This window comes from Myodes glareolus, chromosome 1, assembly GCF_982192425.1.
Source record: "Myodes glareolus chromosome 1, mMyoGla1.1, whole genome shotgun sequence".
Classification (NCBI taxonomy): Eukaryota; Metazoa; Chordata; class Mammalia; order Rodentia; family Cricetidae; genus Myodes; species Myodes glareolus.
In genome coordinates this window covers 55,895,957-55,920,923 of record NC_142026.1, presented here as the reverse complement: position 1 = coordinate 55,920,923, position 24,967 = coordinate 55,895,957, and the positions used below count along the sequence as shown (strand labels likewise).

The 24,967-nt window shown below is 51.7% G+C and overlaps 2 protein-coding genes across 3 annotated transcripts; one reads left to right on the top strand and one right to left on the bottom strand.

The window, feature by feature from the left end:
* Positions 1-1,373: 1,373 nt before the first annotated feature.
* On the top strand, positions 1,374-7,293 carry Nfkbid (NFKB inhibitor delta). The gene is made up of 9 exons (XM_085695594.2): positions 1,374-1,507; positions 2,225-2,412; positions 2,510-2,615; positions 2,718-2,864; positions 2,980-3,031; positions 3,128-3,276; positions 5,361-5,477; positions 5,754-5,918; positions 6,675-7,293. The coding sequence occupies exons 1-9, from the start codon at positions 1,502-1,504 to the stop codon at positions 6,726-6,728; spliced, it is 984 nt and encodes a 327-aa protein (XP_085551720.2). The 5' UTR covers positions 1,374-1,501; the 3' UTR covers positions 6,729-7,293.
* A 6,807-nt stretch (positions 7,294-14,100) lies between these two features.
* Aplp1 (amyloid beta precursor like protein 1) lies at positions 14,101-24,685 on the bottom strand. Of its 2 annotated transcripts, none has more exons than XM_087906717.1 (17): positions 24,490-24,685; positions 23,507-23,650; positions 22,415-22,547; positions 22,135-22,247; positions 21,827-21,960; positions 21,550-21,740; positions 21,050-21,180; positions 20,294-20,368; positions 19,495-19,653; positions 19,295-19,423; positions 17,823-17,922; positions 16,317-16,424; positions 15,349-15,375; positions 15,103-15,173; positions 14,882-14,944; positions 14,627-14,770; positions 14,101-14,510 (listed from the first exon to the last, which is right to left on the bottom strand). In XM_087906717.1, the coding sequence occupies exons 1-17, from the start codon at positions 24,634-24,636 to the stop codon at positions 14,412-14,414; spliced, it is 1,968 nt and encodes a 655-aa protein (XP_087762843.1). In that variant the 5' UTR covers positions 24,637-24,685; the 3' UTR covers positions 14,101-14,411. The 2 variants fall into 2 exon arrangements, with proteins under 2 accessions (XP_087762843.1, XP_087762844.1); XM_087906718.1 differs by having other exon boundaries at positions 15,349-15,372.
* Positions 24,686-24,967: the final 282 nt, after the last annotated feature.

The following is a 24,967-nucleotide window of genomic DNA, read 5'->3' as shown; positions in this document are numbered from 1 at the left end:
GAATGCTGGGATTGCGGGAGTGCTGTCACTCCTAATTTAAAACAGAGATATTAGGAACCTGTATGTGCTTTTTCAGGAAGTAGAGATTAGCAGACCCCCAGCCCTCCACTCCAAGCCTCAGGATCCGATATCCTAGGTTGGGATTTTTTACGGATGTGGCGATGCTTCAGAGGAGTGGGACGTGGAGGAAACAGATGCTTCAGAGCAGTGCTAGCCTCCCCACTTCCTCAGTTTCCACTACGCCGGTGGAAAGTTGGGGCAGAGGAAAAGCGTGGAGTAAAAGGAAGGAAGTGGCGGAGGCGGGCCCTGTACTCAACAGCTTCTATTGGCTTTGTAGTTCTCCGGCAGCATCAATGTGCCAGTTTTTCCGCGCGGGAGGGAAAGAAGGGCGCCCACATCTACTCTTCTCCGCCCACTGCTGCCGCTAAGGGTACATTTGGGTGACTTAAACATTCCTGATGACTTCCGTCTGTCTGCCCCCACACAGTGAGTCGGACTGAGCGCAGCCACTGCCCAACCCAGACGGTGAAGAAGCTCTTGGAAGAACAGAGGCGCCGTCAGCAGCAATCTGAGGCTGGTGGGGTACCGGTGAGTCTCTGCAAGTCCTTCTCTATAAGACCACACATGAAGCTATGTGTGCTCGGGGATATGGGAGCTGTAGTCCTAACTCTGATTTCTACAGGTGGGGAACAGACCTTAAATTCCAGATACATAAATTCACTCATGTTTGTATTTTCTTTACATTGTAGGGGCACTTCTCCCCTCCCCTGGCCCAGCCACTGACCCCATCTGTGAAGGAGGCAGAGGCGGGTAAGAATAGAAAATTCCCAGCCCCAACTTCTCTTAGACACTTAGACACCCCAGCTCTTAGAACTTGGGGACTGAGGAGTCCAGCCCACCATAGTTGCACATGCCTGTATTCCCAGTAGTCCAGAAGTTGAGCAGGGAGGATTGCCGTTGGGTTTGAGATCATGATGTTTACTAGTGAGTTCTAGGCATCTAGAGCTATCTAAGACACGTCTCCAAAAAGAAAACAAAACAGAAACCCCTGCAATTTCACATTGGTTTTCAGTAGCCCAGTAGTCCATGCGCATAGTCCCTCAAGGACCCAGAGTTTTGTGATTCCAGGAGTCCAGATCCCAGTTGCTTTGGACCAAATTGTTGATTTCCCAGGACTGGAGGACCCAGCTCCTCAGTGTCTCCAAAGTCCTGGCTCACAGTCCCTTGGGACATTCCAGGTTCACCATCCCTGGCTGTGTCTCCCAGTCTCTGATCCCTGCCCACCCTCTTACTTCCAGGTCATACTCACTTCTCGACCTTCGAAGAGACCGTGGATTCTGGCAACCTGGCTCCTCCTCCTTCAGGCTTTCCAGACTGGGACCCTAGCACCCATGCTGCCTACACAGACAGCCCTTGCCCGTACTCTGCTGCCGAAGGCTTCCTGACTTCCGACTTCTACCCACCGTCAGACCCGGGGCGCTCAGGCCCATTTCCTCTGGGGATGGAGGTAAACTATAGAGGGGACAGATGCTTAAGGGCCGCCTAAAAAAGCCCCAGTTGTGCCAAGCCTGGTGGTGTAGGCCTGTCATCCCAGCTACTTGGGAGGCAGAGGCAGGAAGACGGCAAGACCTGCCTGGGCTGCAGAATGAGTTCAAGGTTGCCCTAGGCACGTTAGTAAGATCTCATCTCTAAATAAGAAGTGAAAGACAAAGAGCGCTGGGAGGAGTACTCCGTGGTCAAGCTCTCCCCTAGCATGCATGCGTGAGGCCATGGGTTCTCCGTGGGGCAGGGATGGGCAGTGGAGAAGCTTGGTTACATCCATGCAGTGTTCTGTGATGTCAGGGACTGGTTAAGACCTCATCCCCAGCCAGGTGTACTGGTTATGCTTGTGGTCTCTGCACCTGGGAGGCAGAAGCAAGAGGCTCACCATTTTGAGCCAACCAGTTATGAGTTAGAAGCCAGTCTAGGCTGTATAGCAAAGCAGAAAGGAAAACAGGCTAGGCTTCATAGTATATGCACATGATCTCAGCAATCAGACTGCTGGGGCAAGAGAATTGAAAAAAAAAAAAAAAGATTCCTTCTTCATTGTCGTAAACCTGAAGTCCCAAGGTTCAAAGTCAACTGTCAAATGTGGATTCTTGGTCTCACCCATTCGACCAGGGGCTGTGTGTTGTGTGTGATGAGAATTCTCAGCTGACTGACCCCCTCTCCCCAAATTCCCCAGGACTCTCTAGATACCCGGCTGTATCCAGAACCTTCCCTGTCACAGGTAGGACCCTGGAGGGTCTCTAGCGTCCCCTCAGGATCTCCACAGTTGCCTCCATCCACTGGACCTTCCCTGGAGACAGCCCGAGCTCACATACTGGCTTTGGGGCCACAGCAGCTGCTGGCCCAGGATGAGGAAGGAGACACGTGAGTATTAGGGGACTGGATGACCTGCAGACTTCTGGCTTGCCCTGTGGGTGGAGGGGCTGTTCTCATCACTGCCCTCACCCCCACCTGTCCTCAGGCTCTTGCACCTGTTTGCTGCTCGGGGGCTGCGCTGGGCAGCGTATGCTGCGGCAGAGGTGTTACAGATGTACCGACAGCTGGATATTCGTGAGCATAAAGGCAAGGTAAGGGCCAGGAGTCCAGACTTCTCCACCTGCGGAAGAGGGCACCTGACTTTCAGAGGGGAGGACTCTGGGAGTCCAGGCTGATTTGATTGTGACTTACAGACGCCTCTCCTGGTGGCAGCTGCTGCCAACCAGCCCCTGATTGTGGAGGACCTGCTGAGCTTGGGAGCGGAGGCGAATGCTACTGACCATCAAGGCCGCTCTGTCTTACATGTGGCTGCCACCTACGGGCTCCCAGGAGTCCTTTCGGTATGGTCAGCTGACAGATCTGGGATGTCATGGGTGGGCTGGCTATCCAGATCCTGGTTTCCAGGACCAGGTTTTGGGGGACCCTTCCACAGCTCTCTTCCTCTTCTCCTTCCAGGCTGTGTTTAAATCGGGCATTCAAGTGGACCTGGAAGCCAGAGACTTCGAAGGTGAGCTGGTCGTGGTCAGGGCTGGTGTGTCAGGCAGACAGGGGGGCTGGTCAGGGTGGGTGCCCAGGTGCAGCTCCCTCACTGTTCGTTTCACAGGCCTTACCCCCCTCCACACGGCCACCCTGGCTCTCAACGCTGCTATGCCCCTACCTAGCATCTGTCCGAGGATGCTGAGTCCCCAAGCCCGAGACAGATTGGCTTGTGTGCAGATGTTGCTGCAGATGGGTGCCAGTCATACCAGCCAGGTGAGCTTGGGTGGTGGGGGATGGGCAGGGGCACTAAAACACAGGCTGACTTGGCCTTGTCTTCCGGTGTAACGCCTACTCGGTTCCTCCACTTCTCTAAGGCCATCGTCCACGTGGATATTACTGACCTTAGCTTAGATTTCTCTAGCACGAAGTGACCTGATCAGCCTTTCACCTCCCCTTGTCCCCACTCCTTTAGGCATGCACTCTTATTTTCTATATTTTACTGATGAGAAATCGAAGACCCGAAGGTTCCGATGTCCTATAGCTTTTGTGTTGGAAAGGGACTTAGAATCAAGTTGGGGAGGGGGGATGAATCTGACCTTAGAACTCGGCTCCTAATTATATATTTAACCCTCCCTGTCCTGTGGTAGTGTTGCCTTCATAGGAAGGCTGAGGGAATTCAGTATCATTTTAAATTCATTCATTTTAAACATTAGGTTTCTAGTTCAAGGGTTTTGAGCATAGGATGGAGGTGGTACTGTGGCTGCTGTCCAGCCCACTACCCCTTGCCCCATATTTAATAAGCAGATGTGGAGGTGGATGGTGTGCAGAGGCTGTCATACTGTGCCCTGTGTGCCAGCGCTCCATCGGGGCTCAGCCGTCACAGCCGCTGCCACCGTCCCATCCTAGCCCACTTTCCTTCTAGTTTGAAGTTTTGCTGGTGCTGGGGATTTCACCCAGGGTCTACTGCAGGCTAGGCAAGCTCTCCACAAACCTATATTGTTATTTATTTTATTATTATTACTTAAGGCACAGTCTCTTTGTGTAGCCCAGATTGACCTCAGACTCAGCATCTTCTGCCTCCACTTCCCAAATGCAGACTGATTAGCTGTGTCATCGGAGCCAGTCCCTCTGCTACACTGTTTTCAAGCAAATACGAGCCTGTAATTATTTCCATAACTGTTTGTTCTTCCTTCCTTTATTTTTTTTCTTTCGATACTGAGTGGAACCTAGAGCTTCCTCATGTTTATTACAGTGGTAGATCCCCTATCTGGAATTCCCCAATAAGGTGTGGCTCAGTGGTCGAGCATTTGCCTAGAATGCTCCAGTAGAGGGCATAAAGGCTGGAGACCCTAAGCTCCTTTAAAGCTTGTAGGAAAGTTTCATTGTAGAAAACGTTTCCCTCTAAAACAGTGATTCTCAACCTAAGGGTCTCAACCCCTTCGGAGGTTGTATATCAGATATTCTGCATGTCAGATATTTACATTATGATTCATAGCAGTAGCAAAATTACAGTTGTGAAGTAGCAATTAAAACAATCTTCTGATTAGGAGAGTCATCACAATGTGAGGAACTGTGTTAAAGGTCGCAGTATTAGGAAGGTTGAGAACCACTGCTCTGAAAGTAGGAAGCCCAGTGTTGCCCTGTATGTAGGTTTGTCTGCAGTGCTTACGATACAGTGCAGTCCATACGAGACAGGGTGCATTTTAGTGTGTACAACAGTGTTGACAGAGCCCAGACCCACAGCCGTTCCATCCCAAAGAAACACACAGAGGTCTACATTAATCATAAACTGGTTGGCCTAGTAGCTCAGGCTTCTTATTGACTCTTATAACTTTTGTTAGCCCATAATTCTTGTCTGTGGCAGCCACATGACTTGACACCTTTCTCAGCGAGGCATTCTCATCTTGCTTCCTCTGCCTCTGGGTGATGACTGCAAACTGATCCTTTCCTCTTCCCAGAATTCTCCTGTTCTTGTCACCCCTACCTCTACTTTCTGCCTGGTCACCCCGCCTATACTTCCTGCCTGACTACTGCAGGCAGTTTTATTAAAATAATACAAGTGACAGGATAAAAGACCATTGTCCCACAGCACAATAGGATGTAGGGTGGCCAGGACAACTCCTAGCTCAGAAAGCTTTGACGGACGGGGAAAAGCATTTTTTAGAGACATCTGAACTGTAAAATTATCATATTGAATGTGACATATATACACAGGACACATATGTTACAAATGGCCTTCCTTAACCATGTTCTTCCATATTATAGAACACATACAACTGTGTAAGGCACTCCTTGGTGTGGGGATGGGGCGTGTGGATGGAAGATTGGCCTGACTTCTACGGTTCTTCTCTTCTTAGGAGATCAAGAGCAACAAGACCATTCTGCACTTGGCTGTACAGGCTGCCAACCCTACCCTGGTTCAGTTGCTCCTGGGACTGCCAAGGGGGGACCTGCGGGCCTTTGTCAACATGAAGGTAGGACATAGGCTGAGGTGTGAGGGCCGTTTGAGATTCAGTCGCAGGGGGCAGCATTGAGTCCTGTGAGCTGTGACGGTCGAGGGGACAATGTGGAGTGTGAAAGGAACATGTGTTGCATGTGTTGCGTGTGTTGTGTGTCTTGCGTGGGAGGGTGGGTGGAGTGTGCCTATGCAGGGTGGTGTGAGCTACGGATGTGGCAGGATCCAGAAGTGCAGTTCAGGAGATCCAGGCACTTGGGTCTGGGTCCCCATCAATCCCCCTTTGCGGTTCCAGGCCCATGGGAACACAGCCCTCCACATGGCAGCGGCCCTGCCCCCTGGACCACCCCAGGAGGCCATCGTGAGGCATTTGCTGGCTGCTGGAGCAGACCCCACACTGCGCAACCTGGAAAATGAGCAGCCCGTTCACTTGTTGCGACCTGGGCCGGGCCCTGAGGGGGTAAGCACTGGCCTGACTTCTGAGCTAATTGGGGGTCCCCCAACTGCACTCAACACTGATTTACTCTCAGAGGGTGACCTTGGTCCCTCTCCACTCTTCACTAAGAGGACTTATGTCAAGTGCTATCCTCCTATAATCCCAACTCTTGGAAGACTAAGGCAGGAAGAGTGAGAATTTGAGCTAGCCTGGGCTACATAGTTAGTCTCAAAAAGAAAACAAACAGTGACCTCTGACCTTAAGTCTCCCCTTCCTTCAGTGTGACACCTCTTTCTGGCTTCCTTTCTTTGTACTCTCAACCCTAAATCTTGAGCTAAGACCTTTGGTCCCTAGTGAGACCTCTGCATTACTGTCCCCAACCCTGGATCCTGACCTTAGGTGTGATTTCTGCCCCTTGCCTCTGCCCTTTTACTCCCAAGCAATGCTGAGCCCAAGATGGGAACCCCCATCTAGCAAAAACTTTCTGACTTCTGACTGTTCACCCAACCCCACATGGGTTTCAGTGTATGGCCCAGGATAACCCCTGACTCCCACTTCTCCTGCCTCAGCCACCCCAAGTAGTGGGATGGCAGACATGGACCACCACACATGACCAGTGACCTTCCAACCAAATGACCCCACTCAGTTTCTCCTTGTCAGTAACCCTGCCCTAGGCACCCCTCAGCTTCCGTATGTAACCCCAGCCTTTGAAAGGCCCTCCTCCACCCTCCCGCTGGAACCCCCAGTCGCCCACACCTCACTCTGCTCATTTGTTCCTAGCTCCGGCAGCTGTTGAAGAGGAGCCGTGCGGCGCCCCCAGGCTTGTCCTCCTAGGACTGAAACCCAGAACCTGGACTGATTTTTCCAGTCCCCACCGTCCCGTGGGACAGTCAGCGTATGCTCATGTCGCAAATTCGTGATAATCTATGTGGAATATCCTGCCATTAGGGTCTTACATTAAAACCCCAAAGTGGCACTGGGAGAGGTGAGCAGTCCCCAATATTTGGGGTCCTGTGGTACCTCTTCCCCCTACAAGGGGCTATCTAGATGATTTCTGTGAAATCGAGCCCACTTGACCGTTTCTGTGAAACACCCTAGAAATCTTCTCTCTCTCCTACTTGGATCAGACATTACCACCTCCATGGACGCCATCTTGCACCCCTAGAAGTTCCGATGGAGCCTCCATGGGGTTTGAGGCATTCCAGGACCATCCCATCAGGGCTCCTTCCCAGGACCCACACCCCTGAGATGTCAGAAAGGCCCCCTGAGATTAGTGTGCCCCGAGTCCTGGCTGCATCGTCATTTAGCACGCAGTACCCAGCCCCCAGCCTTCCCAGTGACTTGTTCCTCTTCATCTATGTATCATTGTAACTCCCAATAAAACTCGATTTGGCCTCAAGCTGTGTGGTGTCATTCAAAGTGGGCAGGAAGGTGGCAGTGGTGCCCCACTGAGGGGACACATTTGGATGGTGTAAAGGCTGGGGAGTCCAGGGTCAAGACGCCATCAGATCTAATGCCTGATGAAGACATTAGAGTCTGTTTTTGAGATGGCTGTTCCTTCCTGCTACTGACATTTTTCAGGCAGCTGGTGCCCACCCCTCTCTGTAAAACGTGAGAAGACCGCTGAGTGTGTGGCGCAAACCTTTAATCCCAGCACATGAGAAGCAGAGGCAAACGGGTCTCTCTGAGTTCAAGACCAGCCTGGTCTACATAGTGAGTTCCAGGACAGTCAGAGCTGCATACTGAGACCCAACAAGACAGCAACAAAAGCTGTGAGACTTGGACGCTGGAGCTTCCCAGGCTGGGTTGTGGCTCAGCCCCAGTGTCCCTTCTTAGAATCCCCTAGTGAGGGGCTGGCATTGTGGCTTAGTGGTAGAGCCCTTGCCTGGAACCCACCAGGGAGAGCTGGGGTGTGCTTCTTTGGCAGACTAGTGCCCTCTATTGGCAGGCATGGTGGCACAGGAGGCAAAGGCAAGCAGATCTCTGAGTTCAAGGCCACCCTCGGCTGCCTAGCAAGTTTTAGGGCAGCCAAAATACATAATGAGACCTTGTCTAAAAACAACCAAGCAAAAAAGTTGGGGGTGATGGCATGGTCATGTAATTCCACCATTCAAGTTTGAGTCGAGTCTGGACTATAAAGAAAAAAATCTCAATTTATTTTTTTATTTAATTTAATTTTTTAATATTTATTTTATGAGCATTGGTGTGAAGGTGTCAGATTCCCGGGAACTGGAGTTACAGACAGTTGTGAGCTATCATGTGGGTGCTGGGAATTGAACCCAGGTCCACTGGAAGAGCAGCCTGTGCTCTTAACTGCTGAGTTATCTCTCCAGCCCCATCTTTTTTTAATTTTAAAATTAAAAGGAGGGAGAGAAGCCAGACGGTGGTGGCGCACATTTTTAATCCTGGCACTCGGGAGGCAGAGGTAGGCGGACCTTTGTGAGTTCGAGACCAGTCTGGACTAAAAGAGCTAGTTCCAGGACAGGCTCTAAAACTACAGAGAAACCCTGTCTCGAAAAACAAACAAACAAACAAACAAAAAAAAGAGGGAGAGAGAGAAAGGGAAGAAAGGAAGTCAGTCATATCATACCCACTTCCTTCTCTAATCTAAGAACCCTTAACTAATGGCAGTCAGAAGATTATATGTAAAATGCCCCAGGTCCCACATCTCCTTGTCCCACATCTCCTTGTCGCATTCAAAGTCTGAAGTGCATGTTTGCTCCGGCTCCCTGAAACCCTCAACAGAATGAAGCTTCGACTCCCAAAGCACTTGGTAATACAGCCTTTCTTCCCTGGCCTTCCCTCTGTGGCTGTGCCAGCCCCCCACCTGTGTTCTCTGCCATTTAGGCATTCTTGGCATCTGTCCAGAGACACTCAAACCAAGACAGGACCTCCGCCAACCCTCCTTCTCAGATTCTCCCTGTAGCCATTGGTCTATCTACCCCACTGAGTTACCCAGAGTCCCTGCTCCAGACAGCCCTTTTGCCCACCAGAGTCTCTCGCCTATGGACTGTCTTGAACCACAAACCAAGCTATGTGCAATAGTTTGTTCTATCGCCGTGACTGGATTCGGAAGCATTTAGGAGATGAAGCACATCTCTGGGTGTGTCTGAGAGGGCATGTCCAGAGATGAGGTGGTGAGGGTCCTGAGGGAGTGAAAGGCACACCCTTTGATTGATTCCCAGTATATGGCACTACTGGGAGATGGCCAAAGGTCAGGCGGAGTCTAGTTGGACAAATTAGGTCTTTGAAGGCAGGTTCCTGGGGCCTCTTCCTATGACCTCTCCCAGCTCCCTGTTAGTCATGAAGAGGCTTTTCTGTCATGTGCTCCTAGTCCCTTGACAGCTGTGAGTCACAGTGAGTCTGTGCACCAAATCCTCTGAAACCGTGAGCCAAATACTTCCCTTAGGTGTTTCTCACAGGCCACAGAAGAAAGTAAGTACTACACCACATTAGTACATCTTAGGGCCAGTGAAACCCAGCAGGGGTCTTTGAACGTTTACCTCACCATTGCCTGTGGCTCTGCTGAAAGCCTGGACTGGGCTCCCCTGGAAGCATCTTGCTTTGGTCACTCTGATGGCCGAAATCAGCTGGGGCTCATGCTGGAGCCCAAATACCGAATCAGTCACAGGTATGATAACTCAGCTGAGTACTGGCAACGGTTGGGTGAACCAAGAATCTCTTCATGTAGTCCAGGAGGACAGGTGGGTCTCTACAGTGAGTTCCTAGGGTCTCTATTGCTGTGTTGAAATGCTCATGCATGACAAAAAGCAACATAGGGAGGAAAGGGTTCATTTGGCTTCCACTTCCACGTCCCTATTCATCACAGAAGGAAGTCAGGACAGGAACTCAAGCAAGGCAGGAACCTAGAGGCAGGAGCTGATGCAGGGGCAAGGAAGGAGTGATGCTTACTGGCTTGTTCTTTATGGCTTGCTCAGCCTGTTTTCTTATGGAACCCAGGACCACCAGCCCAGGGATGGCACCACCCACCATGGGCTCGACCCTCCACCGTCAATCACTAAGAAAATGCTCTACAGGCTTGCCTACAACCCAATCCTATGGAGGTGTTTTCTCAGTTGAAGTTCCTTCCTCTCAGATGACTCTAGCTTGTGTCAAGTTGACATAAAACTAACCAGCACAGTAAGGACTCCAAGAGATTGCAGCATCTTGAAAGGAAACATTCCTGCTGCATCAGACTTGCTGATATCCCTTTGACCAAAGTCACATGACCAAATCAGGTGTGGTGGTACGCTCCTGTCATCCCAGCTCCAGACTGAGGCAGGAGAATCAGGAGTTCAAGGAGATAGAAAAGAAAATTGGGAGGCAGAGTTCCCAACCCATGGCAGCTGCCTCATGCCAGTGTGTGCTCCTGGATGTGGTGGTATTGTGGCTGGCCCATGAAGAATTCAAATGAATGTGTTATACTTCATATAAGAATTTACCTGCAATTGGGAATTCCTTGTACAGTTGATCGTATGATATAGTTTAGGGACCCTGTTTCAAAAAAGAAACCTTCAGTTTAAGAAGAAGGCTGTTTTAGGGGTACAAAGCATCCATCAGAAGAGCAGTGGCAGCATATTTTAATGATGGTATTTGTGGTCGTTTGAATGTAAGTGGCCACCATAATCTCTTAGGGAGTGGCACTATTAGGAGGTGTGGCTTTGTTGGAGTGGGTGTGGCCTCGTTGGAGGAAGTGTGCCACCATAGGGGCAGGCTTTAAGGTTTCTTATGCTTAGGATATGGCCCAGTGTCTCAGTCAACTTCCTGTTGCCTGCAAGATATAGGACTCTCGGCTAATGTCTGCCTGCATGCCACTATGCTCCCGCCATGATGATAATGGACTGAACCTCTGAAACTGGAAGCAAGTCACACCGATTAAACGCTTTTCTCGTATAAGAGTTGCTGTGGTCATGGTATGTCTTCATAGCAATAGAAACCCTAAGACACTATTGTTTAGAATTTAATGTTTTTAAATATATGCGTGTGAGAGAGTATGGGTGCCTATGGAGGCCAGAAGAGGGCATTGGAACCCCTGGAGCTGGAGTTACAGGTGGCTGTGAGTTTCCTAACATGGGTGTTGAGAACCAGACTTGAGTCTTCTAGAAGGACAAGAAGTGCTCTTAACAACAGAGTCATCTCTCCAGCCCCTAATAACAGTATTTTAAAATTAATAAACAGAGGCCCAGAATTCTTCCACATGCCTTTGATTCCGACACTCAGGAAACAGGGGCAGGCAGATCTCTGTGAGTTTGAGGCCAGTCTAGTCTACACAGTGAGTTCCTGTCCAAAAAAGAAAGTCATAAGCAGGGCTGGTGAGATGGCTCAGCCAGTAAAGGGGCTTGCTGTCAGGCCTGATGACTTTGAGTTCCATACCCAGGACCCACAGCAGGAAAGGAGAGAGAGAACTGACCCCTTTCCTTCCCCATGCAGCCTGTGGTGCATGCTGCCACACACATGTACACGTGAAAAAAAAATCAAACATTGCCATTAGAATTTAAAATTAATTAGAGACAGGTCTCACTAGGTAACCTGGGCTGGCCTGGAACTTGCTATGTAGACCAGGCTGGCTTTGAACTCTGTGAGTTCTAGTTCTAGAACCTAGTTCTAGAACTCTGTGAGTTCTAGTTCTAGAACCTAGTTCTGCCTCCCAAGTGCTGGGATCAAGGGTGTGCACCATCACACCAGGCTTAGAATGTGGATTTTATTACATCATGTGTGGTAGTGAGGTTTTTTTCCTCTTTGCATTAGTGGGGAATGTGTGCCTGCCTCCCCTGGGTTTAATAAAGATGTGACCACTCTAGGGCTATAATACAAACCAAGTCTCTAATGCGCCGTGGTGTGGTATGTAACTCAAATTATTCAAGGGACTCCCTTTTACACTTAACTTGTGTCTATTTAATATACAAGACCTGTATTGACATGGATATTTTATGAAGAGACTCTGCTTGCTCATAAGGCCTTTGGGAGAGTTAGAAATAGGTATTCCCTCCCCAAGCCATCTGTCAGAAAAGCGGGAGTCGCTATGGTAACATTTGGTGCATGACTGCCCCCTGCTGGGCAGTTGTGTTAGAAAAGAAAATTTTATCTAATCCAAGAGAAAAGCCTGGAATTTGGCCATGCACATTTATTTGTTTATTTGTTTACTTATTTACTTTTAAAATTGAAGCCTGGCACAGGGTGAGCACCATGAGTATTTGTCTCTAAAACATGGTTTGGGTAGTTTGGGTTTTTAAATGTGTTTTGAGATAGGGTCTCATGAAGTGCAGTTTATTATCAAACTAATGTAGTAGAGAACAATGCTGAATTTAAAGAAAATTTTTATTGGAATTAAAGAGCTGGCTCAGTGATTAAGAGCACTGGCTGTTCTTGCAAAGGATCTGTGTCTGGATCCCAGCTCCCACATGGTGGCTCCTGACCATCTGTAACCCCAGTTCCTAGTGATACAGTGCTGTTTTCTGGCCTCTGCAGCACCAGGCACAAATGTGGTTCCCATACAAACATGCAGGCAAAGACTCATACAAATAAAATAAAAATAAATAAATCTTTTATCTGGGGTTTCATGTACTCTCAATTGGCCTGAAAGTTGCTATGTAACTGAGGTTGACTTTGACACCCCCACCCCTCTCTTTTGCTCTCTGTTTGAGAAAGACTCTCTGTGTAGCCCTGGTTGTTCTGGAACTTTCTCTGTTGACCAGGCTGGCCTTGAACTCACAGAGTTCCTGCTGCCTCTGCCTCCTGAGGGCTGGGGTCAAAGGCGTGCACCATCTTGAACTTCACCTTACTGTTACATTTATTTATGTGTGTATTGCTTATTTGTGTGCAAGCATGTAGAGGGAGGGAGTGGGAGTGTTAGCAGCCAGTTTGTGAGAGTGATTCTCTCTTTCTACCAGGTAGTCCTGAGGGGATAGAACTCAGGTCAGCAGTCTTAGTAGCAAGCACCTTTTCTCACTGTCACCCACTAACCTTGAACTTCTGATCCTTTACCTCCTGAGTGCTGGGATTACAAGCAGGTTCTGCCACATCCACTTTATACAGCAATGGGGGTTGAGCTCCGGGCTTCGATGCATGCTTGGTAAGCATTGAGAGGCTAAGCTATAGCCCCATTCTCTTCCTAATGTTTTAAAAGTCACTGAACAAAAACTTGCTAAGTATCAGGTACTGTTAAAATACCTCCACATATAGACCTGGGCTCCTCCTAACAGTTGTCTTGGCACAGGTAACACCATTGGTGAGGGCTAATCCTAACAAATCACAAGCTGGGTGTGAGAGAGTTTAGCATGCCGCTGGTGTTAAATATCTATCTTCGGGACGCTGGTGTGGGATTGCAAGGGGCTGGGAATGTGGCTTCGTGGCAGAGTACATGACGAGCATGCCTGGCTACTCCTTGGAATATCCTCTTAGGAGGAAGAGGCAAGTGGACCTCTGTGAGTTTGAGGCAAGCCTGGCCCATATAGTCAGATCCAGGAGAGCCAGGGCTGTGTATTTTTGAGACCTTGTCTCAAAAAAATAAAAATAAAAAAATTTTAAAAAAGCGTGAACATATTTCCAATCTTCCCAGTACAGGAAAGTTGAAATGGGCGCTCATTGTTGACTGTAAACAGAAGGCTGGCTTATGGCGGGGAAGTGGTGGGGGACGGGGAACATGATAGGGCGGGGGCTGGGGGGGAGATGCTTGCCTCCAACCCCAAGACCTGAGTTGTGTCCCCAGGACCCACACGTGGAAGGCAATTCCTGCACGTTATCTCTCACCACCGCCCACACAGCGTGGCACGCATTCTCCGCTCAGCCCCAACATTCTTTTTTTAAAGTTTAGAGAGGGAAAAAAGCAAGAGGAAGAGGGAAGCTTGGAGTAGCGACACATTCAGCACCACGGAAAGCTCCCTGGCGGGCCTGGGAAAAGCCCAGCCAAAGCCTCTGTGTCCCGCCCTTCTACGCGGTAAATCTTCCCACAGGCCCCACCCAGATTTAAAGCACCCTCAATTAGGTTTATTTGGTTTGGGTTTTGTTTTGTTTTGCTTGAGACAGAGCCTCTCTATGTATTCTAGTCTATCCTGGAACTCTCACGGAAATCTATCCGCCTTCCTCCACCTCCTAAATGCTGGAATTAAAGTTGTGCGCCACCACCCCTACCCCTAACCCAGTTTAAAGAAGCCTGGGCTGAAAAAAGATGAACAAGGGTTCTCCAATAGAAACGCGGGACAGCTGGTGGTGGGAAAGACGACTTTATTGGGATGTTAGTGAAGAAACATGGGACGGTGAATTCCAGGGAGCGACATACACTGGGACCCAGGTGGTGGTCACCTTAAGGAGCAATAAATTAACATAAAATAAATTAAGGTGAGGAGGTCCCTTTTAGGGCAGCAGCTGGGAATTTCTAAGGGGGTGGGATTTGGAACTGCGAAGGGGAAATAAGAATGAATTTGTCAAGATCTCCCTCCCCCACCAGAGGCTGGGAGTTGGGACTGGGGGCCGGGAAGAGGGGCAGTCTGGGCTCAGCTGAAGGCAGCTGGGGTAGGGTCAGGGTCGTTCCTCCAGGAAGCGGTAGGTGGGGTTCTCATAGCCATGCCGCTGAAGTTCCCGGAGTTGCTGCTCCTCCAGGGTCAACATAGGGTCCACCTGCAATAGGGCCAAGGGAGGGCTCAGGGCACAGGGGCAGGGAGGGGACGCTGGGGGGGGGCGGGTGCGAGTTCACTGCTTACTGCTCCCCCCACCGCGATGTCTGCGCCTCTCACCTCCACCACTCCATGGCTGATAGTCCCATAGGGTTTCTTCTTGCGCAGAAGCAGCAAGGATAGAACAATGAGGGAGCCCCCTCCAGCTCCCATGATCAGCAGACCCGACACAGCCTCTCGGGACACTCCAGTCCCAGCTGGTGCCTATGGGAAGGAATATCATCATGGAGGCCCACCAGGATCCAGTGCAGCTTTGAAGGCCACAGCCTGGACACTGACCTCTGACCTCTCCCCCCAGGCTCAGCGTCCTCTTACCAGTTCATCCCTCTGGATATCTGATGCGTGGAAGGGAAAACCCCTTGGGACAGATGCGTTCACCTGGGGGAGCAGGAGATGTCACCGACCCTGATTTATGGCCCCACGGCCCAGAGGTTCCCTAAGGTACACTGAGTCCACGTCCCCAGCGAGCTTCCAGAACCTTCCTTCCACCGAGGGTCCAGACCCTTATTGTCTTGGGAGCCCAAGGCCCCACTTACCTTTTGCTCATACTGCTCCAGGGGGGATAATTTCTCTTTGCCAGGGGAGGAAGAGTCTTGATCTGTGGACCCTACGCAGCACAAGTCACATCTCACTCTCGAGGGTCCAGACACCTCCAGAGGGGTCAGAAAGGGCACCAGACTCCACCCCAGCAGGCCTGGGCTTCTGCTGTACACAGTCCTTTTCCTTTGTGGCTTAGGGTTCAGTGGGATTTAGTGGCTGGGGTGTCTGCGTGTGACACTTACCTTTTGGAAGGGTCACTGGGGTGTCTGCTGGCAGGAGGGGGCAAGAAGATGGGAGAAATAGTCAAGAGAGGAGGCCATGAGAGAAAGAGTAGAGAACCCCACCCCCCAGGACCAAGAATCCCACAGAGGCCCTGCAGCCCCAGATATCCCTCCTTATTCCTTCCTGTCCATTGTTTGGCACAGACACCCCCAGACCTTGGAGAATTAGTAAGAAGGTTGCATGCTGGGTATGATGGTGCACACTTCTGCAACTTCAGTGCTTGCAAACGCTAAACAAGACCATGAATTTGAGGCCAGCTTAGGCTAAATAGTGAGGTTTAGGGCAGCCTGAGCTACAGAGTGAGACCCTGTATCAATCACCTAAGAACTGAGTGGGGCCTCATGACCTATAATCTGAGCTGAAGCTGTAGGATCAGAAGTCCAAGGCCTGCCCAGGTAACTTAGAATGTGCTTTTTGTTTGTTTGTTTGTTTGGTTGGTTGGTCGGTTTGTTGGTTTTTTTGAGACAGGGTTTCTCTGTAGCTTTGGAGCCTGTCCTGGAACTAGCTCTTGTAGACCAGACTGGCTTCGAACTCACAGAGATCCGCCTACCTCTGGCTCCGACTTGTTTGTTTTTTAAAGATTTATTGATGTATTTTATGTATGAGTGCTCTATCTGCATGTACACCTCTATACCAGATGAGGGCATCAGATCCCACTAAATATGGTTGTGGGCCACCTCATGGTTGCTGGGTATTGAACTTAAGACCTCTGGAAGAGTGGCCAGTGCTCTTAACCACTGAGCCATCTCTCCAGCCCTAGACTGTCTGGCTGGGGCCAGCACTGAGTGGAAGAACTCTTGCTCAGCACACACACAGAGCCCTGGGTTCTTCACTGGCTTCTTCCTTCAGGCCAAGGACTCCCCCAACACTGCAAAGGAAATGAGGCTTGACTCCCAAAAGTGGGTATTCTACATTCAGGCTCACTCACCATCCTTGGATTCCGGAGGCTGAACCCCACCCTTGTCCTCACTGCTGCTCCCGGGCACAGAGGCTTCCAGTTCGCTGGGACCCAGGTGTTCAGAGTGGAGAAGCTCCTCTGCAGGAACACGTGGAGAGACGGCGAAGGTGAGTGTGAGACACTACAGTGGCACAGGCGCAGGGCACCCGAGAAGTGGAATGGGTGGGAGGTAGGAGAGACAACAGAGATGGCTCCAGGCCAACAACACTGAGGGGACCTGCAAGGTGGGGAGCTGGGGAGACGTGCCCCCAGCAGGAAAGATGGAGGCTGAATTTGCAATACGCCACCTCTTTAAATATCAGGAAGTTTAGGGCTAGGCCTGGGACATCCAGAAGTAAGTCACAGCAAACTGAGGGCTGTGCAGGGAAATACTCTCTGGTCCTTCGCTCCTGTGAGTCTGGATTTGCCTTGTGACTTGTTCTAACAATAGAATATTGACTCAATAATCCAGGGGGAGTAGCTTAGTGGTGCACATGCCTGGTACATAAAAGGCCCTGGGTTCCATCCTAAGCATTATCCAATTAGTTAGTTAGTTGGTTACCTTTTAAGACAGGGTTTCCCTGTGTACTCTGGCTGTCCTAGAACTGGCTCTGTAGACTAGGCTAGCCTCAGACTCAGAGATCTGCCTGCCTCTGCCTCTCAAGTGTTGGGATTAAAGGTGTGTGCCACTACACTTGAAACTATCCAGGTTTTGAGGTGAGTATGGCCAATGCATGCCTGTATCCCAACACTGGAGAAACAGAGGCAGGAGGACTGAGAATATGAGGCTGGCCTGGGCTACGTGGTGAATTCTAGGCCAGCCTCAGTTACAGAGCAAAACCTTGTCTTATAAAGCCACTAGTCAATGGCGGTGCACACCTTTAATTCTAGCACTCAGGATGCAGTGGTAGGTATATCTCTGTGAGTTTGAGGCCAGTCTGGTCTATGGAGCTAACTTCAGGACAGTCATAAAAGACAGAGAAACACTTCTCCAAAAACCAAATAACCAAACAAAAAACAAAAAAGCCAAAAGCTGGTGATCTGCGTTATGGGAGAGCATTTGCCTAGCTGGGTTCCATCCCAATATTATACTAAGAAAAAATAAATAAATAAATAAACCCCAAAAAACAAAAACCTAGCCAGGTGTGGGGGCACAAGCCTGTAACCCCAGCACTTGGGAGGCAGAAGCAAGAGGACTGCTCAATGTTCAAGGCTAACCTGATCTACAAAGTTTCAGGTCAGTCAGTGCTACAAAGTAAGACCCTGTCTCAAAAAAGCAATCACAAAAATCAAACTGTACAATTGACTAGTAGTCTTAACACCAAAAGAACCAAATAGCTGAGTCAAGACCAGAGAAAAATAATTCAAATTAAGTGCAAAGGAAGATGGTTCTTAATTAGAGCCACCAAGTCCTAAAGTGATTTAAATGAAGAATGAGAGATGGAGGGTTGGGGTGGGGTCAAAGTTTGCCCTCAGACAAAAATAATGGGCACTCACGGATCTGGGGCCGCAGTTCCTGAGCCAGGGGAGGGTTCTGGTCAAGCAGCCCCAGGCTCTGGTTCATTCGCTCTTCAATCACCTGAAGGTGGGTCTGGACCTGTGGGGAGTAAGTGTGGATGGAGGGTGAGGCAAGCCATGCAGCCCAGAGAGGAGCAGGCGAAGGAGGGGCTCAATAAGATCCAAGGAAATAGAACATGGAGAATGGGCAGGAAGTGGGGCACAAGGGTCAGACATCCAGTTACAGGGGAAACTGAGGAAGAAGAAGAGAGTCCAAAGAGAAGGAAGAGCTATGTATAAGACCAGAGTTCAAGGCTTGGAAAAAGGGTGGCCCCAGGAAAAGCAGGGTACCAGAGACAAGATGAGGGTAGGATTAGAAAAACAGGATCTAGAGCTGGGTGTGGTGGCACAGGCCTCTTTGATAGCAGCACGTGGGAGGCGGAAGGAGATTTCTGTGGGTCTGAGGCCATAGTGAGCTCCAGACCAGACAGCCAGGACTACATAGTGAGACCTTCTCTCCAAAAACAGACAGACAAGCAAGCAAGCAAGCAAACAAACAAACAAAAACAAAACAAAAGAAAGAGAGATATGGTACAGATGAAGAAAGTAGATACGCGGATCAGAGGGAGAAAGCAGGGCTAGAGGAACAGATTGCAGGCTGTCATGAGAACAGGAACTGGCATAAAGGACAGGCTCAGGGCAAGACTTGAACATTCTAGAGCACAGAGGAGAGTAGTACCTGTGCACCAGGAGAGAATGTCCAAGAGAGCAGAATTAGAATCTCGGGGTATATAGCAGGGGCTCTAGGGAAAACAGGTAGGGCAAGAGAGGAAGGCTGCAGGCTGAAGGACAAGCTCCAGGCTCAAGGAAAAGGATTATGGGAAAGGAAATAAAGTCCAAGGGGTAGGAAGAAGGAATCCAAGAGACAGGACAGAGGATTCCAAAGGACAGGAAGCAGGAATCCTGGGGACAAGAAGAGAATCAAAAGCACAGTGTGTGTGTGTGTGTGTGTGTGTGTGTGTGTGTGTGTGTGTGTGTGTGTGTGTGGTTAGGGGCAGTGTTCCATCATCAAAAATATGGGATTTGAGGAATAGGAATGAAGGGACTGGAAAGGCTTTGGGGACCTGAAAGGGAAGTTCCAGGCGGACTGAAGGGTTCTAAGCTGAGAGTGAGGGTCAAGGGGAGAATCTGGGGCCTGGGGAGACAGCTCAGCAGCTAAGGCACAGGCTGCTCTTCTAGAGGACTCAGGTTTAATTCCCCTCACCTTCATGGGGGCTCACAACTGTCTGTAAGGCCAGCTCCAGGAACCTCAACACCCTCTTCTGGCCTCCCCGGAGACCAGGCACAAAGTGATGAACAAACACACAAGCAAGCAAAACCCTCATCCACATAACATTTTTTTTTAGAGAGAAAGGAGTCTGAGAAAGGAGTCTGGGCTTGCAGGGCGACTGCGTCCCGAAGCATGCCTGTACCTGAAAGCGCATCTGCTGGGCCTTCTCTGGGTCCACAGCGGCCACATGCTGGTAGTGCCTCAGGGTGTGCCTCTGCTCCTTCTGTTCCGCTCGCAGGTAGCGCCTCAGGGCTGTCAGAACTCGCTCAGCCTGCGGGAGGGAACCAAGATTGTCTAGGCTGATCCTAAGACTCCTGTTTGCCCCCACCGCTACCTCCATACCTGAGGCGGATCACCCTGTAACGCCGCCAGGAAACCTTCCAGAGCAGCTCGCCGCTGGTCGTTGATCAGAGCGACGACTCTGGTGGCGTGGGTCTCCACCAGGCGCTGTCGCTCACCAGACACTTGTTCCTCCAGGGTCTGCAGAATGGACTGGAAGTGCTAGCGAGGGGTACAGAAGCAGGAAAGGGGGTGTGTGAGAGTCTAGGGCAACCAGGGTGGGCTTCAGTGGGTCTCCTTCCTGACAGCAATGTGGGGACAGAAGTCCAAAGGAGTTGGGGTAGGGCTGGCCTACTGCGACCTAGTTTGAGGGTGTAGGCTGTAAGATTGGGTGGGAACAATCTGAAAAATAAAAACTGGCCAACTTAAGGTATAAAGGAAGTTTTCGGCAGCTCTAAAGCAAAAAACAGGTTGAGCCTCCACAACGCCGATCGGGTGAGGCCCGAGTGTGGGGGCTGAGCTAGAGGAGTCTACATGGGTAGGGTTGTACAAAGAAAAAGACGGCGGCAAGAGCGTGAGGCCAAGAGTTAGCAAACCGGCTTTGCTACACAGGAACTGAGGAACAAATGAGAGGACTGGCTGTTACTTCAGCAGGCTCCGTTTGAGAGAGGGTCCAAAGTCAGCCAGCAGAGGGCAGTGCTTGCTCTGCGGCTTGCATCAGGCTCGGACTGAATCCCAGGCAGCCGCAAATATTGGGACTGGATGGGCGGGGCCAGGGTGAGTAGGAGGGGGTTGAAATGGATACAGCGGGCCCCCAGAAGTGGATAGAGGCGTGAGTGAAACTCAGCGAAGGGCGTCCTACCTCATTCAGGGCCTGCCTGTCGGCTTTTGGCAAATTCTTCGACTGGTTGTCAGCCATGGCCCACTCTCGCATCACCTGGGGGTGAGTAGGGGGGCTTCAGAATCCCAGGAGCTACTGTGGTCCTCACAGGGAGTCCCCCACCCATCTCCAAGGCTCATGAGGATGAAATCACCTAGGGCCACTGGATTTTGGATTCCCAAGAAGAAATAGCCGGAGGAGTATTTTTCCAGGCTGGTCTCAAACTCTGTTTCATTAGAGGTTGGCCTTGAACTTCTCATTCTCTTGCCCCAGCCCCTCAAGTGTCAGGATTAAGGCAAAAGCAATTATGCTCAACCAACTCCCAGGTTGTATGCCAGACCAGAGTTTCTGTAGCGTCTGGTGGCATTAATCAGTAATCCAGTGTCATCTTAGAGAGAGATGTTGAGGGCTCAGGTAGACAGATGCTTGGCGATCTTTCAAGGCAGTGTCAAGAAAGAATTTCCCATGCCTTTAACCCCAGCACTTAGAACCTCTGTGAGTTCAAGGCCAGCCTGGTTTACAGAGTGAGTTCCAGGATAGACAGGGAAGGCTAAATAGGGAAACCCTGTTTCAAGCAATAATAATTTTTAAAAAACGGAAGAAGAAGAAGAAGAAGAAGAAGAAGAAGAAGAAGAAGAAGAAGAAGAAGAAGAAGAAGAAGAAGAAGAAATAGAAAGAAAAGAATCTCCCTGTGTTTATGGAGTCACGTGGTGACCCTGGGCTTCCTGGTATCGTCACCTCATTAATCTGGCGCATCCTTCGCTCCTCCAGGTCCATCTTGGCCCTCAGGAAACCCTCATGCTCGCTGATTTCCCCAGGCATGCCGAAGTAAACATCCACACCATCTGTGGGCCTAGGGGTGGGCGTGACTGCAGGACAAAGGATCAGGCAGGCAAGTCACTTTTCCTCTCAGAGAAGTACATTTCCCAGGATGTACCAGAGGACAGCACACATCTGGTTTAGGCCTGACCTGCACTGGCAAGATTCTGGAACCTATCACACCATCTTCTTCAAAGCATTGCCCAAAATGGAACGACCCCCTCCTCCTCTAATCGCCCCTTTGTGGGTCTCTCCCTCTTCATTCTCCAAGGACTAATCCACCTCTACCATATCCAGAGCCACTGACATCTCTTCCATTTCCCCAGTTGTTCCCCTCCCACCAGGTCACTCCTGGAGGTGCCCCGCAGCCCCCCCCCCCCAACCACAAATGGTGATGAGAGCCAGGGAGACTAGCTCACCTTTGCTGATCATGACAGGAGTGTGGGAGCTGGGAGGTGGGACCCGTTTCTCTTCCTCCTCCTCCTCTTCTTCAGCCTGAGGGGGCTCCACGAAGTAATCATCTACTGGCTGAGGGAAGGATTCCACTTCTTCCTCATCCTCGCCTCCCTCTGCTCTGCTCCCCAGGGGCCAGGACCGGGTAGAGGGGTCACTGAAGGAGAAGACTCAGGCAGTAAGGTCTCCAGCTAGGCTCCCAGGCTTCCGGGAAGGGCACAGAGAGAGCCTCTTGCCACTTACCCAGCTGCCATCCCAGAAGGGTTGGGAGTTGCTGGAGGCGGGCAGCAAACATACTCCACACCTCGGAACCGATCGGAGCCACAGGGCAAAAGCATGCCAGAGCCATGCAGGATGAAGCCCTGGGAGCTGCAGGCCTGCAGGAAGACGAGGCCCGGAGGCCAGAATGACCTGGTTGGAGGGTGCGGATGGGGAGCCTGGATGCTGGCTTCCAGGAGAAGGGGATGAGGGATGGAACTGCTACATCCCAGCTGGCACTCTTGGGTCCTGGAAGGAAGGGCCTAGAGTTCTAGGTTTAGCCAGGGTCTCACCTCCTGCGCCTCCTGATGCCTCTTGCTTGAGCTCTCACACTGATCCATGCGCTCCTGGTGCAAGAACCGACAGCCTTCGGGCACTAGCAGGGCTTCGCTCACGAATTCACCAGCTGCAGAATGGGAGACACCAGAATCCTAACAGCCCAGCCCTGGCCTTCTCCTCAGAGGTCTCTACCTGACATCCAGACTTCCAGTGCAGGTCTGAGTCAAGCTCAGAACCTCATCTCTGAGAGACTCCCACTTCACCTCAGTTCCCACCCCCCAACAGGTGACTCACGTAGGCAGTGGAAGGGCACAACCTCATGGTGAGGGTGGGCACATCTGCCGCTGCGGGTGCCACCACACCAGCGCTCCATTGGGATGGCCTGTGCAGCCTGCTCCACGCGGGCTATGTGTAGTTCTGGGTACATCTGTGTGGACCAGGAAGTGGACATCAACCCACTGGCTACCCCAGCTCTCTCGTTTTTGCAGTCCTAGGGTTTGAACTCAGGGACTCCTGCATGCCGAACAAGTGCTCTATCACTGAGCTACAGGCCCAGCCCTCATTTTACTCTCTATTTTGAAACCAAGTCTCGATAAGCTTCCTAAGCTGGCCTTGAACATCCTGCAGCCTAAGAAGGCCTTCAATTTGCATTCCTTCTATGTTAGCCTCTCCAGTAACTGGGTCTGCTATGCTCAGTTTGGTCATTCCCTTTTCTAGTTTCTAGTATGCATGACATCTCCCGGGCTTTACTTTCTTGTCTGTAGCACTAACAGGTAGCTAAGCCTCGGGTGCCCGTTGGTCATGCCCCTAGTGCTGTCCCTTAAGTTCGCCATTCTCAGGTGGTCTTGGTGATCAACTTCTCAGGGCCACCCTTCCCCCATCAGGTTTCTTTCTTAAAATATCTCGCCCTCTCTCCTGCCCTGCCTTTCTGTTTAGCTTCTAAGTAACTCTTCTCAAGGAGTTAGCCCCGCCTTTTCGTTTCACGCCTCCTTGGAACCCACTCTCATTGGGTTCATCGCTTCCGCATCTGGTTGGTTTGAAGGTCTTTTTATCTAAGCCCAGCCTCTCGTTTGGCCACGCCCACTCACACTCACACTTTTTCTAAATAGCTCCACAGATTTCTAAACCCTGCCACTCTTCAGGCGATCTTGATTCGCCGACGTTTTTGCAGTTTTTCTCCCTCCTAGTATCTCAAAATAGGTTCTGCCCTAGACCCGCCTCGCCTCCTCGCTGACCACAGACCCCGGACTTCCCTAGGCTTTCCACCTCCCACCTCCCACCTCCCTGGTCGTGGCCTTTCTCAAGTCTGGCTTCCTCAAGGGCGACCCCACCCCAGCTTGGACCCACTGACCACTGACCACGCCTCTACCCATGGGTCCCGCCCACCTGTCTGCAGTACTCCAGCACACGCTGCGGGTCCAGGAGACAGCGTCGTGATCGCTGTGGGTCTGGTTCCCAGCGGCCGGTGCGCAGGTCCCGGTGAAGGGTTAGACGCCCACATAGTCCAGCCACTTGGGCTGACCCCGGAGCCTGGGAGTGGAGGCAGATGGAGCAGTGAGGGCCCGAGGAACGTTGGCATCTGGGTTATCTGGTACCTTGCTCCCTAAAACCCACATGGACACCTGCCCCTAGCACCACATCCTTCTAAGCTCTCCTGGGTGGAGGGATCGTTCCCCGGGAAACAGATCCCGTGGGGCGAGAGCGCCCCAGCTCTCCCGTTGCTATGGTGAACCCGGTCCCCCTCCCTTGGGTTTCTCGCGGCCTTGTTGCTGAGAAGACAGGCTCCGCCCCCGCCCCAGCGTCTTGGCTCTGGAGCCCGAAGGGGTTAAACTTGAATCGTGGGTTGGGGGGCAATCTAGGCGTTCTGGCCCCACCTCCCCCCATCTCCAGTTCGGGCTCCCATTGAGGGGGTGCAAAGACGAAAGGGCCTGGCTTCCCTGAAGGCCTGCACATCAGGCCCGTAAGAACTGGGGAGCTATATCCGGATTGAGTAGTGGGTGGAGGCCTGGACTCCTGGATGTTTAGGGGGCAGGGGGCTCATGTGGGTCCAGGGGATACAAGGGACCTGGATTCTAAGATCCAAGCGCTTGCTGCCTAGTGGGTCCTACGTTCAGGTGGGCAGGGCTTGGGGCTTTGTCGGCTAGGGGTGAGTTGAATTTCTAGGACCAGGGGCTCTTGGAAAGACAGGTCCAACGATGCGGGTGGGAGGGGGCAGGGAAGTCAGACGATGGAAAACCTAGAGTTCGGAGCTCACGGAGCAGGCCACCTGGCTAAAAGGACAGCGCTTTCTGCGGTGGCCGGGTCGCGTCCAGGTCCAGAGGCCCGGTCCCACCCCTTCCCCCCATCCCCAGAACCCGGCCGGGCCTCACCTCGGCCGCGCTGGGGCTCCCACCGGCCAGGCTCCCGACGGCGAGCTGCGCGCGCAGAAGCAGCAGCGACAGTGGCAGCAGCAGCGGCAGCGGCGGCGGGCCCCGGCGGCGGCCCTGGCCGCGAGCGGCGGGGCTGGCGGGCCCCATGTCCGGGCCTCGCGCCCTCAAGTCCCCTGCGCTCCCGCCCGGCCCAGCCCGGCCCCAACGGTGACAGGAGCTACCAGCGCCACCACCGCCGCCGCCTCCTCCTCCTCCCGCCGCCCCCGGGCTGCGCCGGCGCCGCCAGCCCCGCCCCGCGCCAGCCCCGCCTTCCGGGCCAGGACAATAGCGTGGCGGCTTTGCGCACTGAGCGGCTTGGGAACCCCGTGAGGGAGACTGAGCCAAGCCCTAGCCTCTCGAGAATCATGGTGTCACGCCAGACTTTAAGGCCCAGTCACCAGACTCAGTCCTTGGCCTCAGCAGTTTTGGAGTTTGAGTC